Raw genomic sequence first — 15,638 nt, forward strand, 5'->3', positions numbered from 1 at the left:
CGTCAATTCATTACTGTCAGACCCCGTCTATTAGTTAGCATTTCTTGAGCTTTCGGACGCGGTCGTTGCCATATTTGCGACTCAGTTCTCGAACGTCTGTAGTGACTTCATTTGTAGAGCTGTTCTGGTGACTGTAATTCAGGCTTTCTGACCATCCTCCCACCGGCGACGATGCAGACGTTGAAAGCGATACGTCCACTATGCCCTATCCTCTCCGGGAACGCCTCCTGGCTTGGGGTAGCGCGCTGTCTCAACAGGTCTTCCTCATCCACAGCAAATGTCCTGCATGGTGTCTACAAAGTTCCACCTCCGGAGGACCAGCACATCCCCAATACTCCACTGCCGTCAGAGATCCCTGAAGCTGGCCGTCCCCTCGATCTGAATGAAGGTACCGCAGGCGTGCACTTCTATCGCAGCAGAGGTAAACCACTTGCCGTATGTGAGCGTCCTACGTCGTCTGACCGTATTGTCCAGCCTCTCCCTCCAGGCAGTAAGCCACTTTTCTACACACCGTTCCGCAGACCCTGTCAACCAATGTCCTGAATTCCAGCCGAACCAGCGTCTGTCCAGAGCAGTTACGAATTCCTCCCGGAAGTCCCTCGCATCCCGCTCGGCAAGACCATGCACATCAACCACAGCGACATCGACACATACTTCCGCCCTCTCATCCAGTGCCATTGGCACGTAGGTCGTGTCAGGGCGGCCGCCCGAGACGTCGAAATATTGACTCTCGACAAACTCTTTCGGTTCAAAAACTTCGAGACGACGCTCAAATTCTTCAATGAATTAGCTGAGATTTCACTGAATGAGAACGTGCGTGCTTTCCTAGTGCTCAACAATGGCATGTGTGCTGACCGCCAACGCCTCGGGACCCGTCCTTTTCCCAGCATCATGCCCATTATGCTTGTGATTATGCGCGGATCTACGTCAGTATTTACACCCGTGCTGCATACTGTAACACGCCAGCAGAGTCCGGGCAGTGGATCTCTGAACTGAATTCCCGGTCTTACGTTGCGAGATGTCCGCTTCGCGATCAGGGCTGAGAGGCTGCATCAGAGGTATCTCGCAGACGACCTCGCCATCACGCTAATACCGTTTGAAAACGAGCGGTTGCAGGACTGGTCAATAGAACGCCTCAAACTACGATATCCTCCCCGTCAGTCTGGGGTCATGTACGGTGCCAGTCGAGCGTAAAAAGCCATTTGGGATTGCTAGAGCACACCCGCGTCTACGATTATGTTGGAATGGAAAGCCTTGCAGTACACATATCAATATCAACCCCAAATGAACTTGGTGACGATCCTGATTTCCTCTTCAACGCCCTCGAGCGCGATTCGCTCCGCTGCGAGATCTTGTTGCATATGTAACTCATTGCTTGTTCCAGTCAACGAAATGATGTCATGGAGTTGCACAAGCTTGAAAATGATCTGCGCAGGCGTAGCGTCAAGTTTAGCGGCGGCTGCGAGGATTGTTGGGTGAGCTAGCAGACTAGGCGACCCGGTCAGCGTCCAGAATGACCTAGGTTTGACTTCATCAGTACGCCAAAGCAACATGGAAGATGCGAGAAACCAACTGGTACTCGATGTCGTTGTCTCTACAATACTGCCAAACTTCGCGATCCCAGTTGTTGCCCTCGTACCACCGGTTTTGCACCACCTGCACCTTTCTCAGCTGTCCCAGCGTGATAAGCATACGAACGTCGTAGACATTGCTGATACCAATCTTGCGTACGGTCCCCGCATCCTGCGTAGCGATGAGTGCACTGCCATGCCTCCAGTGTCGCATCCACGATCTGCAGAGGCGAGTGCAAAAGATAGGAATCGAGATAAGACGTCCGCAGATTGCGCAGAGAAGTTGCGAGGGATGATTCAATCTGGTCTGTGACGCTGTCCCGCGGGTTGTAAGGGAGAGGCTTGTTAAGGTCCTGGCCACCTATCGGCGTGAACCTAGCCCACAAAAATGACCAGACGTGAGTGTCCGGACCGCATAATTCCACTTAGTGTACTCGCTTGGTCTGGATGTGGTACTCTTTGCGCAAAAGACCGTGTCTGTATTGCAGCCTCTCCAAAGCCTCTCCTACGAGGTCCTCCCTATTATGTGAGATCTATGTGTGGGGAAGGGAGTGCATCTCGAGAGCATCAGATACCTGTAATGCTTTGGCTGGCATGCTAAGAGGATGGTTTGTCCTGTAGTTCACATCTACTGTATTGGACGTGGACTGACCTGTGTCAAGAGCACGAAACCCCTGTAGAAAGGCGTTCATTACAAGCTGGGTTGTGCGTTCGCCTTTCCTTTGCAGTTTCTGAGATGACCTCTGTAGCGTGCTACTCAGTGTTCCCCGACTCACCATGCAGTCCCGTAGATAACTTTGGGTTTCAGCGCGTTCATGGTAGTCTTGCATAAACCAGCCTTAGCAGCACAACTCAGGTCCCAGCCAGTGTGTCGTCACATGTGAACCAATATGCCAGTGACTGCATAATCTGATAAGAGCAGCACGGCGCCTCCCAAGAAAGGGTCAGATCTTTTGGGCTGCGCTCGACGACCTCAAAAGTACACGACTTTTTTGAACCTTCGCTGGGGTTCCCGGTAGCCTCCTCTTAAGCCTGTCGACATGCACTCCAGCCTGTACCTCCGCTCGATTTCCCTGCTTGTTCTCATCTTTCTCGTCATTCGAAACCTCTGCGTTTTTCCGCTTGAAAACATGGAAGTCGTCCTCATCTGCACCTGCCTCCTTCCCAATCCCAAATATCTTGCTTACTGCTGTCCCAGACTGATCGCGTTTCCGTAGCTCGCAGTCCTTGGCCAGATGGGTCTTCTGACCGCACAGTTTGCAGCAACCACCATTCGGGTAGATACCCTTATCAGTGTTCTTGGGGCAGGACGAGGCAAGATGTCCTTTTAAAGAACACACAAAGCATGATGCAAAGGGTAGCGGGTTGAGAGGATCTTCCGGCTTCTTACATCGTGACAGGGTGTGCCGTGTAGATCCACACCTGACGGGTTCGTCAGGGTTCACAGGGAAAGAAGGAGTTCGGAAGCGTATGTGCATACCGGTAGCATATTCCGACAACCTTTTTACCACCTTTATCCTGCGCGTCCACAACCGCCTTAGTACAATCTTTCGCAGCGTGACCTTTCTCCCTGCATATGAAGCAAATTGTGTTCTCCTGCCGCTGAGCCACGCGTTTCAATCGACGGTGCTCCGAGCGATGCATAGGGTTATTGGAAGATATCTGAGATGCATCTGACATTACACCTGTTCAGCAGTGGTCCGAGCAGATAACCAAAATACTTCGCCCCGCTTTCTCCCGTTTTTAGTTGACCTGCGCTTAGGGATTTGGTGATCAGACTGAAGCGGGCCTCTCGTCGTTGTCTTCTTGCGGTCCGGTATGGGCTCTGTCATCACCGAAATCTTTCGCAGACTTCTTGGCCTTCCTTCGCTTCTTGGGAGAGCTTTCTGACGTGGCCGGAACTTCTGTTGGCGAGGGGTGGCCATCCCATGCCGTAGAAGGCTCGCCGGAGGAAAACCCTGCTTGCACATATGTGCGCTTGCGACCAAAGTTCGTGGTTCGCGTCATGGTCAAGCGTGTGTGTACAGAAGAAATTTTCAATTGCATTCAATAAGGCAAATAGCCCCTATTAGTGTTATCCTTGTCAGAGTCAGATCTACATCCTATAACGGCAAAGTTGTCCTCCCAATGACGTTCATCACCAGTTGCAAACCGCGAAACCCCATCCCTGACCACGAGTTCCATGGCCCGGAGCCATATAACGTCAATTTCGCGTTTGGAGTGCAGTATATTTGCCCACAATGCATAGCATAACGTTGGGCCAGTAGAAACTGGCGTTTAGTACTGCAAAAAATCTAATAATATAAAGACACAGTTATGCATTACGAGCAAGTGCACTGTACCACCAGACCTGTCCAGCGGCAAGCTGCGCCTTGTGCCTTCGTGCCTCGCGTTCATGCTACCGCATACCTTGACGGTGTGCAGGGACATGAGTTCCATGTATCGGTACATGCCTTACGCGCTGGAGCTTCCTCCGGACTTTTGCACCTGACGGAAAATTTCAGACGCAACGCGGGCAACATCCTCTCTGTAATGCATCGATACCACCCAGATTAGGGAGGTTCCATAGCGGGAATGATTGGGCTGCTGGACACCGTGTAGACCACCTCGTCACCGAGATCGGCCCTGTCATCGTCCTCCCTGCCTTCCAATGCATTCAAGTTGAGTCCCATGTTGTTGGTTTACTTCTCAGATGTAAGCTGGAGCTTCCTCCGGCTGGGTTGCATTTGCTTAGAGTAAAGTGGTGCGGTTCGCCTCTTAATATATCTTTCAATAATCTGGCGAAGCGGATGAGATTCAAGTTTGAAAGAGTATCGAGGTGGAAGTTCGCTCTACCCCAAATGGAGGGATATCCTAAAGTCAGGACTGATGGGAGAGAAGGAGATGCGGGGAACGAGCGACTGGGACGGGACAGTAACAAGTATATGGTATGTTAGGATGACTGGGAGAATGGGGGGAGCGCTATCGTGGAGAGTGCCCTTGCAAGGTGAAGGTCATACCATGCATCAGTGAATTGTGCGAGCGTGTGCTCAACCTACAAACTTTGTCGTGCTGTGCGGTTGACCTGCACGTCCTCAATTGTCGAGTTTCCAGTTGTTTTCTTTTACCATCTTCTCTCGTTCGAGGAGATATTTGCCTGTGACGTAGATGAAAGCCGAGGCGATTGCGAGTGATCGTGAACTGCGCACCTTCTTTGTATTTCTGAGACTGATCTGCAGCTTTGTGGTAATACCATCCTATGCGATCGTTGCAGCCGACGCAGAATACATCTGCGACTGTGTGAACGCCCGTACTATGCTATTCAATGAGTCCGAGAGCAGGTATGGGTCCAAACAATACTCGCAGGAGTGACCGATCCTCTTTCTCTCCGAGCTTCACGTTGACGGCGGAGTGCATCAAGCTAGCAGCGATGAGAATAGTCATCCCAGAGGGCTTCAGGACGTACTATCCTCGACCGTCCCTACCCGAGAAAGACTTGCTGATAAGTTCGTCCTGGAGGGCCTGGATGATAATTTAATAAAATGATGTTGGAAGTGGGCCTGGAGATGTACCAGGACAGCTGAACAGGTTGCACAAATAAATCTAGGGTGGTCCTGAAAGACAGAGACGACTTGATTCTTGGTGTCTGTGGAGGGGTTCATTAACGAGTCCCAATGTGGCAAGTTGGCAGTCCAAGAAAGGATACCCCATCGTTTCCACACAGCCGCTGGTCCGTGCGTGGTCACACACGTATATAAACAGCAAAGAGGGCAGTGTTTGTTCCCCTATCTCTTGTGCTCGGGCATGTACTGTCGCCAGTGAGGTCTTTACCGAGGCACAGTCTTTTGCTGATTGCAAATTACACATCCGAACCCGTCTGTTAGCTTCGGCTTTCAGCAATTTTTGGAAAATTCCCTTCGATTGGGATATTTTATGTAGAACATCTTAGTGCTAGTATCTGTTAATAAATGTTTTTGCTCTCGAATCTCAGACCTCGTGTGATTTGTTGAGAATAATAATGTTGAAGGCGGCTTACAGAGTAGTGTATGGGTCAGTGCTTTAGAGCCTTGAAATGTAGAGTAATCAGTACTGTCCAGCATGACACTCTCAGATTGTCTGGAGAAACAGGGACTGAAGTGCATGATGGATCACAGTGACCATGTTGACCTGTCTGAGCAGTTGATCCAGTCTGTTCACAAAGTCCTCCAGCTCGATCCTGACAGCATCAATGATCCTCTGGATGAGCTGTCCAATGAGTTTAACCCAGTTGATGTGCTCAATCAGCTCTTCCCTGATGGTGAGTCGCCTCGTTGTGTCTTCCTTAGGTGATGCTAACAAGCATCATGTTCAGAGGCCTCCCTTACCCAGCTGGAAGCGGTTCAGGGAAGACTTGCCGAAGATGAACGTCTCCTCCAACAAGAGATCGATACGCTCGAGGAGGAACTTAGACGTGACCAAGACCCCAACAGGATACAGCTTATTCAAGAGATGATCTCCGTGTGTCTCCCAGCTTTTTTCCGCCTTCTTATGGCTTATAGGTATGTCTACAAGGACATACTAGGTCAGATGTCTCGTATACGCGAAAAAGCTTCTGAGTCAGAAGCCGTCGTGCGGAACATCACAAAGGATATTCAGAACCTTGACTTGGCCAAGAGGAATCTTACGACAAGCATGACGACCCTCAAGAGGCTGCAAATGTTGGGTAGGGTGTCTCCCGCTCATTGCGTCACCTTGGACCCATTCGCGTTGCAGCAAATGCCCTTACTCAGTTAGAGGACCAAGTGAGAGAGAAGCGGTATAGCGAGGTCGCCCAAACACTAGCGGTCAGTGATTCGCTACTGTCAGTTTGCAATACGTTCAGGGCTTGAACGAGAGCGATACAGGCTGTAAAAGAAATATCTGCCGCCTTCAAGTCCTATACTTCAGTGCCCTATATCGCGCGATTGTGGAAGCGAATCCAACAAGTCACAGGGCAAGTTCGTAGCCAGGTGGACAGCGAATTCGAGGTGTTGTAGGTTCATTCCGCTTATTCTTTCGACATATTATCGAGGCCCACGCGCGTTTTAGCTACTTGCAGGATCCTGCTAAACAGACAAGAGCCTCTCAAATCACGGATGCTTGTGCAGTCGTTGACGTTCTCGGACTTGACGTTCGGACTCAGTTAATCGAACGCTACGTGGCAATAGAGCTCAAAGAGTATCGCCGTATCTTCCGTGCAAATGACGAGGCAGGCCACCTCGATAACATTTCTCGCAGATTCGCTTGGTTTAGGAGGCTGCTGACTTCGCATGAAACTGAAACGGGGAGGGTATTTCCAGTCGAGTGGCAGGTTGGCTGGTGGCTCTTCACCAAGTTCGTAGCAATTACGCGGTGGGTCTCTACTAATCGGCACACAGCATCTGTCTTATGTCTGGTTGGGATTTGCCAGAGATGACCTCTCTACGTTGCTATCCAAAGCCGGTCCGTTGCTGACACTTAGGCTATTGTTGGAAACGCTTCAGCAGACAACTGAGTTTGAATCTGCGATGTCGAAGAAGTGGGCTGCACCTGTTGGTATTCCATCTGTCGTGTTTTGAAAAGGCTTTTTTTTTCACAACTATTTGCACAGCTAGGTGAAATATTGAGCACGGCTTCGTCACCCGCAGCTCCAGTACAACCATTGTCATCCGCTTTCGAACCCCATCTGGGTATAGTCGTAGAAGCTCAGGACAAGCAAGTGGAATTATTCGTGCGCCGTTTGCTATTACTGATGCGCTCCTGAGGCAGGGCGCTTGCAGACATGCTTGCACCTCACCGAAATCCAAAGAGTCGTGGCTCTCTCGACACTGTCACTAGGCCGTCAACAGCTAGCTCGACGCCACGTGTTTCCCTTTCTGCCGACGATCGTGAAGAACCGACACATATTGTGATGCCCTCATCTACAGAACTCTTTTATTTCTATGCACAAAGTCTAGAACAGTGTGCAAAACTATCGACTGGTCAGGCTTTGTTCGATTTGTATGGAATTCAAAAGAAATGGCTCAAGATATATGCTGGTTCGTCCATATCCGCCATATCAGGGTGTACATTGATGCTTAATGATTACTTGCAGAGGATATCCTCTTACCAGCACTCAGAAGGTAACTTGGAATTGGCCTTCATTATCTGTGTTCTCATAATAGCCAAGGTCAAACATGCCCACGCGGAAATCGTTAGATACCCACTTTGATGCAGCGGAGCTCCGACGAACATGTTTGGTCGTCAATACAGCGGACTATTGTCAGAGAACGGCATTAGAGGTTCGTTCCCATTCCAAATGCGAGTGCTCGAACGGTTCTTAGCCGCGCCCTCAGCTCGAGGATAAGATAAAGGAGAAACTTGCCGAAAGATTCAAGGAGAGGGTTACGTTACAGACTGAACGCGATCTTTTCATGAGGTGCGCTATGCAAACGCCGCATTTGCTTTTTTTGTCTGAGCATTTGAAGCGTTATATCCGGGGCAATTAATTGCCAGTTGCGTGAACTTGAAACGGCTTGTGAGGGCGCTTTTGCTACCTTGTCGCGAGTCAATTGGAGTATGACAAGTCAGGTCTCTGGACACTCGGCTTACGTCGACGACCTTGTCAAAGTCATTGAACTAGTGGTCGATCAGATTAAACACCTTGTTGAACAGAAAAAGTTTGTGCGGAACTTCCTTGATAAAGCATGCAGGTCAGCGTGCTGTTTTGATGATACGAAAGCTCTTTTCTCTAATCGGGAGAATAGCCTCATCCTGACGCGTTTCACTAACGCACTGGTCAAGAGTCGGCCGCTCAGAGAGATTGGCGCAGAGCAGGTAACTTGTATCAACGATGGTTGCATGTATCATCCGATGCTTATATTCTCACAGCTTCTGATTGACCTCGGTGTCGTGAAGTCTTGCCTACTGAAATTGCCGAGTGAAGCTCTATCTACTTCCGGGTATGTTGTTTTCCGACCGGCGGTGGCACGGATGATCATGGTACCTCCCCTTGGACACAGCTACACAAGGAGCTTGACCAAAATTACCACTAGACTTGAGGCACTGCTAAAAGTCATTGTCACACCCGTAGTGCGTATTGGAGCGCTCTTGATTCAGGAACGACGATTGATGAAACAGCTTAGGATCCCCCAGAAGGCTTTATTCTCAATTACACGTTACTTATTGGCGATGCATCATTCTCAAACTTCCAAAAGGTACGGCGCATGTGCAAGAATCGGGAATCACTCGCTGATGGGCCATTTTGTCAATATTGTAGATTCTTGACCTGAAAGGCACGCCGAAGTTGGAGCAGAACAGCCTTCTTGACACTTTTGTCACGATTGCAAGCACCAAGACAGAACTGAACGGCACATCATTCTTGAGCTCGCTTGACATGGACCCGCCGCCCACCGTCACATTCGGCAGTCCAGCTGCGAGCCGTGTTGCGCTCCCACTTGTCATGACACCGTCTGGTGGATCGGATGGGGGCCTCGGGGTGCTTAATTCTTCACCTTCGAGTGGGCCGCCGACCGGGTTGAGCACCGAGGGTACTGCAGGGAGGGGAAGCGAACCCAGCCAGAAGCGTGAGGTGTTTTCGGATATCAGGCGGTTCGTGAGCTTTGGACTGCGTAGAGACACGCAGCCAACATAGACGCCTACACGTTTCGTTATTCTTCCTCTTTCACTTTTCTTGAAATGGGCACCTCGAGTGGGTGGTGGACAGAGGATAATCGGACAATCCCTCAGAACGCGTGCGGTACGAATGCCACCATGAATGGCTAGACCAGTGGGTAAATTGCCAGGGTAAAAGATGAGTAGCAAAGCGACATGACGACCACCTATAGAATCCACGGTGTCCAAGAAAATAATTTCGTAATTTACTAGTACGCTACCTCGGACCTCTCATGGCCGCCCGTCCGCCTTGCAAAGGCAGTTGAGGAACAGAGCTGGACCTGGTAGGCGCCCCTGATGTTGACGGTCTTGGCCTTGGGCCCTGGAGATTGCTTATACGGAAGGTTGGGCGAAGAGTAGTTGCTGATGAGGGTGCAGTCCCTGGGCGCCTTGGAGCGGTGTGGGCGTGCGACGCGGGGATCGTGGCTAAGGAAGGAGACTGTCGCCTTGCAAGCCGCACACTGGGGGGAACATTGACTGGCGTCATGCCAAGCACACGCTGAACTATATATGGGGGAGGTGGTGCGGGCAACGGTGGCACAGTGTCTGAATCTTCACGGTGAGGAAGAGGAGGATGAGGAGGAAGGCCAGAATTTGCACTGGTGCGCCGAGAGTCAAGCGGATTAGAATCTGAGAAACTGTGCCGGAAGTAGATATCAGACACAGAAAGCGGGAGACTCTCCGTAGGGGAATGAGGATCGCTACTCGGTGCACCCGACGAAACATCCGCATGTGTTCGTGGTTCATTAGCGACACCGGGAGATAAGGAGGTACTGGTGGGTGATGGACTCTGCTCCAGGGAAATGGCATTGAAGGGGTGGGGCATGTGAACCGACGGGGGAATTGCAACGGGAAACGGAAATGGTGCGGAGCCCTGGGTGTTCGTAGTCGGGAAAGAAGGACAAGAATGTCCATTGGAGTTGTCCGAAGGTGATGCAATATCAGAATTGTCCGGTGGGGTAGACGGTGCGTCGGGGGTGGGCTGGAGCGTGACGTCGGTCCTATTGTGTTCCACCCTCAATACGGGGATTGATCTACCACCATTCCTCCCAGCGATATCCCGTTCATGACCGTTTTCTGCAGGTGCCGAGCTTACTGTCCTAATGGTATTGCTCTTGGTTTGGCTACGAATGGAGGGATGGGATGACGTGAAGTCAAGGAATGAGTAAGTTCCAGATACAGGAGCAACGTCACTGGGAGGGGCCTCTGAACCCGATTTATGCATCACTACAGGCACGGATTCCGGTCCAGAGGAGCTCGTCGGCGACTCTGTTGGACAGGCATGAGGGCTTTGCTTGCCGTCGTCTTTGTGAGCTTTTCGGTAAAGTTTGGCGCGTACTTTCGACAAACTGCTGCCCATGCTTCCGGAGGTACTTCTGGAATCGCGCTTTCCCTTGAGTGAGGTGAAAATAGCACCAACGTCTAGCCTAAACGGGCTGGTTTCTCGCACCTGGAGAGGGTGACCATCTCTGCCAAGCATTCGAGTTTGCCTGTTGTCAACATCTTCGCTACCAAGCGGACGATGGAATGTGGCTGGGGCTTCTGAGGTTCTTGGACTCAAACAAAGTGTAGCCGCGATTGCCTCTCCTTGTGTCGATGTTAAAGTTTTGGCATCATCTTCACCACTGTCGTCCACTTCCTCCACGCGCAGTTCAGGAAGTAGGCTCCTGCGTTTGTGAGCGTCAATGGCGAAGGAAGTGCGTGTAGCGGGATTCGTCCACCCGGGGGCCAATTTTTCTGATTCAGGGACATAGGAAAGGACCGGTAATTCGGCAGCGAGGGTGCTTAGAGACAGTCGTTTGTCGTCGAGGTCGTATTGTACGGTCATAGGATGCATCTCGGGCCTTGACGGGCCACTTGACTTGCTGCTCGAATTGCTTTTCTGTTTTGCCTTGCGGAACATAAACGAGAACCCGCGTCGTAGACCAAGCCCAATACCGTAGCCTTTGCTGGCACTGAGACTATTTGACTCCAGATCTTCCTCGCCAGCTGATGGACTGACGTCAGAAACTGATCGAGGGTCCTGATATTTCTTTTCGTCCCGAGTGTTGTTCCGGCGGGTTACGGAGAGTAATCTGCCTGTACGACTGGATTTTCGACGTTTGATACAGAAGCGATAAAAGATTACAGAAAGGAGCACGACCAAGGCTCCAGCCAGTACAGCAGCAGCTATTGTCCCAGCTGGAGTAGAGGCGCTACTGGACGAGCTGAGAGTCATGCTGTGGTACGTCAACATCGTCCCCGCGCAAAAGAAAGGAGTAACACACCTTGTGTTGCCTCCGTACGTAGTGACATTGACACCGCCTACTCTGATCGCGAGCGTGGAGTTCTCCTCGTTGACGATGGTCAGCAGGTGAGCCTCCTGGGAAAGGTCCGTGGCAAAAAACAACAAGGTATTTGAATTGTTATATGAGGATTGAGCGGACATGGTGGTAGTGACGTTATCGACAATTACGGAGTATCGTCCTGAGAACGATGAGACTAAGCCATAGACTGTGAGCGCAGAACCTGTGGATTGGGGGCAGTGTTAGTTGGTACATACGCCACTAGGTCGAGACCTGCCTATAAAGGATGCCTGGGCGCGGTCACCGACAGTGGTTGAGACGTGCATCGGAGATCCCGTGTCATCCGTAACGTAGCTCCAGCGGCCCATGAAGGCGATATCCGTATCATTTACGGTATATGGGGTGGCTGTGGTGCTACCGGTTGGACATCCCATCGATGAGGCGGTGTCAGATTCATCACTGATGGAACTCACTTTGCAGCTGACGCGGGAGGAGCGTATGATATAGTGGCTTCGGTGAAAGTCAAGTACGCGTTAGCTGTATTTGAGTTCGTTATGGCAGTCGTAAGTAACAGTGTGTGGTTTGTGTATTCCAGGTCATTCAGGGAAGCAAGGAGGGTGTCCGTTGCATTGTAGGAGGCAGACGGAAGGGTATGTCCGTCCAAGGCGATCAAGTATGATGCATTACTGGCTGTTCCCATAAGATCAATACCTGTGCCTATTGACCGATCCGATGATGGATTGCATTGTACATTATGTGTCGAAGGGTGAGCACATACCGTTCCACAGAATCAAGAAGCTTGCACCATTGAGGTTGGTGTAGTGATAGCTGGTGCCTTCACCGACTTGATCAGGTGAGTTGGCGACCCCCGAGCCCGTATACTGCAGTTGCCATCCAGCAGTGATATTTTCGCTGGGTTCGAGGTTTACGGAGGGAAAGTATGCCACTTCGGGGGACTCATTGCCGATCGATAAGGTGGAGAGATTGCCTGCCATTCATCCAGCCCTGGAGAGATGCGGCTACGAGAGCAGGGAAGAGGAAAAAGGGCAAACGAGTGGAATGGCGCCGAGAACGAGACTACATGAGACGCCCGGGAACCCGGCTACAGAAGCCTCGAGGGTGTAAGCGGCGCCGAAACGGAGAATTTAGGAATGCTCAAAAATAAACAAAAAAAAGGGCAGGAAAGGCTAGATGCCTTCTGACTAGGCTGACCCATTAGCAAGACCAGGGAAGTTGCACAGGATCGTCGTTGGGGCCTTGGCAGCCGACTGCAGTTTTGCAAATGTGTATGACCTCGATTAGGTTATCTGACGTTCTTCCGAACCACGTATGCTTGCCACGCTTTAGTTACCATCAACCACCAACCGGTGCAGCGTTGTCAGGTTGGACCATGTAAACTAGACAACTAACCATACTTACCCGTGGTTCTAACTTCTCAGACAGGTGGACGGGTCTTTTACGTGGAATGGTTTCCCCAATTTTAACGGAATCCATCGACCCCTCACCCAAACCAGGGACACGGTTTTTCCTGCCCTCTCTATTGGCACATGTGCGTGCCGCGCTGCCAGGTCTTCCCCTGGAGCCTGTAATAATACAGGTCTTGCTACTTTGCATCACGTCCGGAGATAGAAATCTCATCCTCCGCACCCGTGACGAGGACATCGACCTCATCGCAAGGCTGACAACCCTAGTAAGTCTATAGTACATTTTCCTGAGACACTGGCATCCTGTTCTTGTTGTGCCTAAGCCTTCATCGCCCCTCCAGGCCCTTGGCTCAGTATTTGGCTACAACGTTCACAAAATTAAATATCGCGCCGATGCAGGCGACCAAATGCCATACCAGATTCTACAGTCCTTATTCCTTCCTTCGGCGGTCACTGCTGGCGCTGTTTCATCTCGCAAAAATCGAGAGAGACATCGACGTATGTCCAGTTCGCGCAATTCTAGTGGAAAGCAACCCATCGTGATGCAAGCTACAACCAACGTGTGTCATAGTAGGACCGATTCCTTCTCTCGCTCTGCGTCATACCCGGGTAACTCGCGACTATCAACTTCCGCTCCACGACAGAGGAATCCGGACCTTGAACCCCACAATGTATTGACAATACCCATTGCCAATCTCAAACGACCCTGTCTTCATTCTTTTAGCGTGAAAACTGAACCATCCATCCCAACTGTTGGTTCCGATGGGAGGCCGCATCCAGAAAAATCATTGCATGCTAGCACGGACAACTTCGGTGTACCCGCCGCAATCGTTGTATCTGGCCTTGAGCATGCGAGTCTCCAAGCCCAGAAAGCCATTCTTCGTACACTTGCAGTCGGACAGCTTGTTTTTCCAACGGACGGGAGTCCAGAGACCGATCAGACATTTGATCTGCCCGAGAATTTTATCTTAATATACGTATGTCGGCTCGATGCTCGAGAGAGACCGCCCATTTACAAGAGCCTGGTATGTTCCCTCTGATACGGACGGGGCGCATTTCAAAACATTTCTTTGGTCAGCTAGACAAATTTGCAATGAGCTCTCCAGTGAGCGTTGGCCAGCACACCCGTCTGGCTATGAGACAATTTCGTCTGTCTTCGACTCAGTCGCCAGCGCTACCATCACCGTCCACCTCTGGAGCATCCGCGGCCTTGTTCATGTCTCCGTCGGGTCCAATGTTACCTCCCACAGCCCTTCCTGGACCGCCACCAGTCTCTTCATCTTTTCTCCGTCGTTTGAAAGGCCTTTGTGCGAATCACACTTACGTGGGACCACCACTGGATACGTACCTGGCAGATCTTTTTACCGCAACTCGCCACTTCGGCTCTTTGGATGGGACGTTACTCACTGTACGTGCACGGCAGGATGCCGAAGCACTCATCCGTGCATCCCGTGTACTTGGCATTGATCCTACTGGTGCCGAGTTTATTGTGGAAGCAGCTCACGGTGCACCCCCAGCCAGTGAGACATGTTCGATTCGGCGAAGTTATCCTGCTTCTCAGTCCAGTGCGAGTGTGTCTTCTGATGCACTGCTGGATTCTGTCTACGTCCCACAGATTCGCCAGCCGTCCCCAGCTCCAAGCGTGGGACAGAGCTCACCAGGTGTTCTTATACAAGAAGACGCGTTGGAATTAGACGTCTCGGAGGCCAATATCGCGCGAATGTTTCCCAGAGTAGTGTCTCATCGTGTGAGGGTAAGGGACTCACCATTCGACGAGGTCCTCAGCAGCGTGGTTTGTGGTGATATGTCCCAGCCTGCTGGTGCCAAAGACGGAGACTTAGTGTGGAAGAGGGATACAGTGAAAGATATTTTAGTTCGCATCCTATCGGAAATTTGAAGACAATATGTTGCGTTTATGCTTTCGTTCACGAGGCCTAGGTTGACTACATAGCTGTGAACTACATACTATCATTGGACCACCCATGCATAATGGACAAGTCATGCATGATCCTGTCTAGTGCCTCATTTCCTTCAACTTCTTGACTCCGAAACAAGTATGTTAGAATCCACAGGTCGTTTTCGATGCTGCTGAACCCACTGCCCAGTAAAATACCGGATCTGAACAGAGTCGTAGATAAGGATAATCGGCACCATTCCCCAAAAGCTGAGGGCATAAAACTAACGGTCACGTGGCTACGCGCGTCTGTACTTGTAGGTTTGTTTGCGTTGCTTTGCACCTCAGCTGTTGTGTCTACAACACTGAGGTGAGTACAATAGCCCCTGAGGACCTGTCTACATACTCATTCTCGTAGTGTGTCTGGTCAGGTAGAGTTAATCATAGCTGTTGTGTCTACAATGCTGAGCATGTCTGGTCGGTTTCTCTACAGGTTATGAGCCCTCTTCAAACCAACTGAGAATGACATGATTGTACATTCTGCATACATGGTGCATATACTGCATATACCTATCTTTACTGCATATTCATGTTATCCCTGGTGCTCATCATGGGCAAACTTGATCATATCCCTGAGCTCACTGATGCCTTGACCTTCTTCACCTGGAAGACTCAGATACTCCTGGCTTTAGATCATGAGGGTGCATATAGTCATGTTAGTGACAGCACAGACCCTTTAGACCCTGTTGAGTTTGCTTCTGAGCAACCACAGGCTGAAAACCTGACCAAAATCACTGATGCTGAAAAAAAGGCCATTCTTGGGTGGTCCAAAGAT

The 15,638-nt window shown here is 50.7% G+C and overlaps 8 protein-coding genes across 8 annotated transcripts; 4 read left to right on the plus strand and 4 right to left on the minus strand.

Annotated features, from left to right (window-relative positions):
* Positions 1-171: 171 nt before the first annotated feature.
* Positions 172-1,043, plus strand: F5J12DRAFT_888152 (uncharacterized protein; the record flags this gene model as incomplete). The annotated part of the gene is made up of 4 exons (XM_051747234.1): positions 172-435; positions 475-490; positions 551-813; positions 888-1,043. The coding sequence occupies 4 exons, from the start codon at positions 172-174 to the stop codon at positions 1,041-1,043; spliced, it is 699 nt and encodes a 232-aa protein (XP_051605235.1).
* Positions 1,044-1,274: 231 nt separating this feature from the next.
* F5J12DRAFT_902902 (NADP-dependent oxidoreductase domain-containing protein) lies at positions 1,275-2,388 on the minus strand (the record flags this gene model as incomplete). Its single annotated transcript, XM_051748338.1, has 7 exons — positions 1,275-1,518; positions 1,574-1,743; positions 1,790-1,946; positions 2,010-2,090; positions 2,147-2,168; positions 2,224-2,291; positions 2,348-2,388. The coding sequence occupies 7 exons, from the start codon at positions 2,386-2,388 to the stop codon at positions 1,275-1,277; spliced, it is 783 nt and encodes a 260-aa protein (XP_051605236.1).
* Positions 2,155-3,590, minus strand: F5J12DRAFT_203900 (uncharacterized protein). Its single transcript, XM_051738396.1, has 4 exons — positions 3,298-3,590; positions 3,052-3,244; positions 2,224-2,993; positions 2,155-2,168 (listed from the first exon to the last, which is right to left on the minus strand). The coding sequence occupies exons 1-3, from the start codon at positions 3,539-3,541 to the stop codon at positions 2,516-2,518; spliced, it is 915 nt and encodes a 304-aa protein (XP_051605237.1). The 5' UTR covers positions 3,542-3,590; the 3' UTR covers positions 2,155-2,168; positions 2,224-2,515.
* A 584-nt stretch (positions 3,591-4,174) lies between these two features.
* On the plus strand, positions 4,175-4,507 carry F5J12DRAFT_711870 (uncharacterized protein; the record flags this gene model as incomplete). Its single annotated transcript, XM_051740732.1, has 1 exon — positions 4,175-4,507. A coding segment is annotated over one exon (333 nt), but the record flags the coding sequence as incomplete, so codon positions are not given.
* Positions 4,508-4,645: 138 nt separating this feature from the next.
* F5J12DRAFT_902897 (yippee-domain-containing protein) lies at positions 4,646-5,212 on the minus strand (the record flags this gene model as incomplete). Its single annotated transcript, XM_051748337.1, has 5 exons — positions 4,646-4,707; positions 4,760-4,863; positions 4,924-4,971; positions 5,017-5,072; positions 5,123-5,212. 5 exons carry the CDS (start codon positions 5,210-5,212, stop codon positions 4,646-4,648), a joined length of 360 nt encoding a protein of 119 aa, XP_051605239.1.
* A 481-nt stretch (positions 5,213-5,693) lies between these two features.
* F5J12DRAFT_712368 (Vps53-like protein) lies at positions 5,694-9,180 on the plus strand (the record flags this gene model as incomplete). The annotated part of the gene is made up of 18 exons (XM_051740759.1): positions 5,694-5,847; positions 5,902-6,047; positions 6,102-6,252; positions 6,303-6,373; positions 6,434-6,561; positions 6,618-6,920; positions 6,979-7,103; positions 7,163-7,285; positions 7,328-7,585; positions 7,642-7,669; positions 7,717-7,828; positions 7,883-7,965; positions 8,015-8,239; positions 8,294-8,363; positions 8,418-8,488; positions 8,549-8,618; positions 8,672-8,743; positions 8,806-9,180. 18 exons carry the CDS (start codon positions 5,694-5,696, stop codon positions 9,178-9,180), a joined length of 2,565 nt encoding a protein of 854 aa, XP_051605240.1.
* Positions 9,181-9,298: 118 nt separating this feature from the next.
* F5J12DRAFT_204054 (uncharacterized protein) lies at positions 9,299-12,659 on the minus strand. Its single transcript, XM_051738398.1, has 6 exons — positions 12,264-12,659; positions 11,959-12,202; positions 11,763-11,899; positions 11,468-11,708; positions 10,651-11,407; positions 9,299-10,593 (listed from the first exon to the last, which is right to left on the minus strand). The coding sequence occupies exons 1-6, from the start codon at positions 12,478-12,480 to the stop codon at positions 9,418-9,420; spliced, it is 2,772 nt and encodes a 923-aa protein (XP_051605241.1). The 5' UTR covers positions 12,481-12,659; the 3' UTR covers positions 9,299-9,417.
* Positions 12,660-12,950: 291 nt separating this feature from the next.
* F5J12DRAFT_947252 (uncharacterized protein) lies at positions 12,951-15,024 on the plus strand (the record flags this gene model as incomplete). The annotated part of the gene is made up of 3 exons (XM_051749756.1): positions 12,951-13,175; positions 13,233-13,934; positions 13,988-15,024. The coding sequence occupies 3 exons, from the start codon at positions 12,951-12,953 to the stop codon at positions 14,804-14,806; spliced, it is 1,746 nt and encodes a 581-aa protein (XP_051605242.1). The 3' UTR covers positions 14,807-15,024.
* Between the last annotated feature and the right edge of the window lie 614 nt (positions 15,025-15,638).

The sequence above is a fragment of the Pisolithus orientalis genome (genome assembly GCF_024613125.1).
Source record: "Pisolithus orientalis strain OTSU chromosome Unknown F5J12scaffold_2, whole genome shotgun sequence".
Classification (NCBI taxonomy): Eukaryota; Fungi; Basidiomycota; class Agaricomycetes; order Boletales; family Pisolithaceae; genus Pisolithus; species Pisolithus orientalis.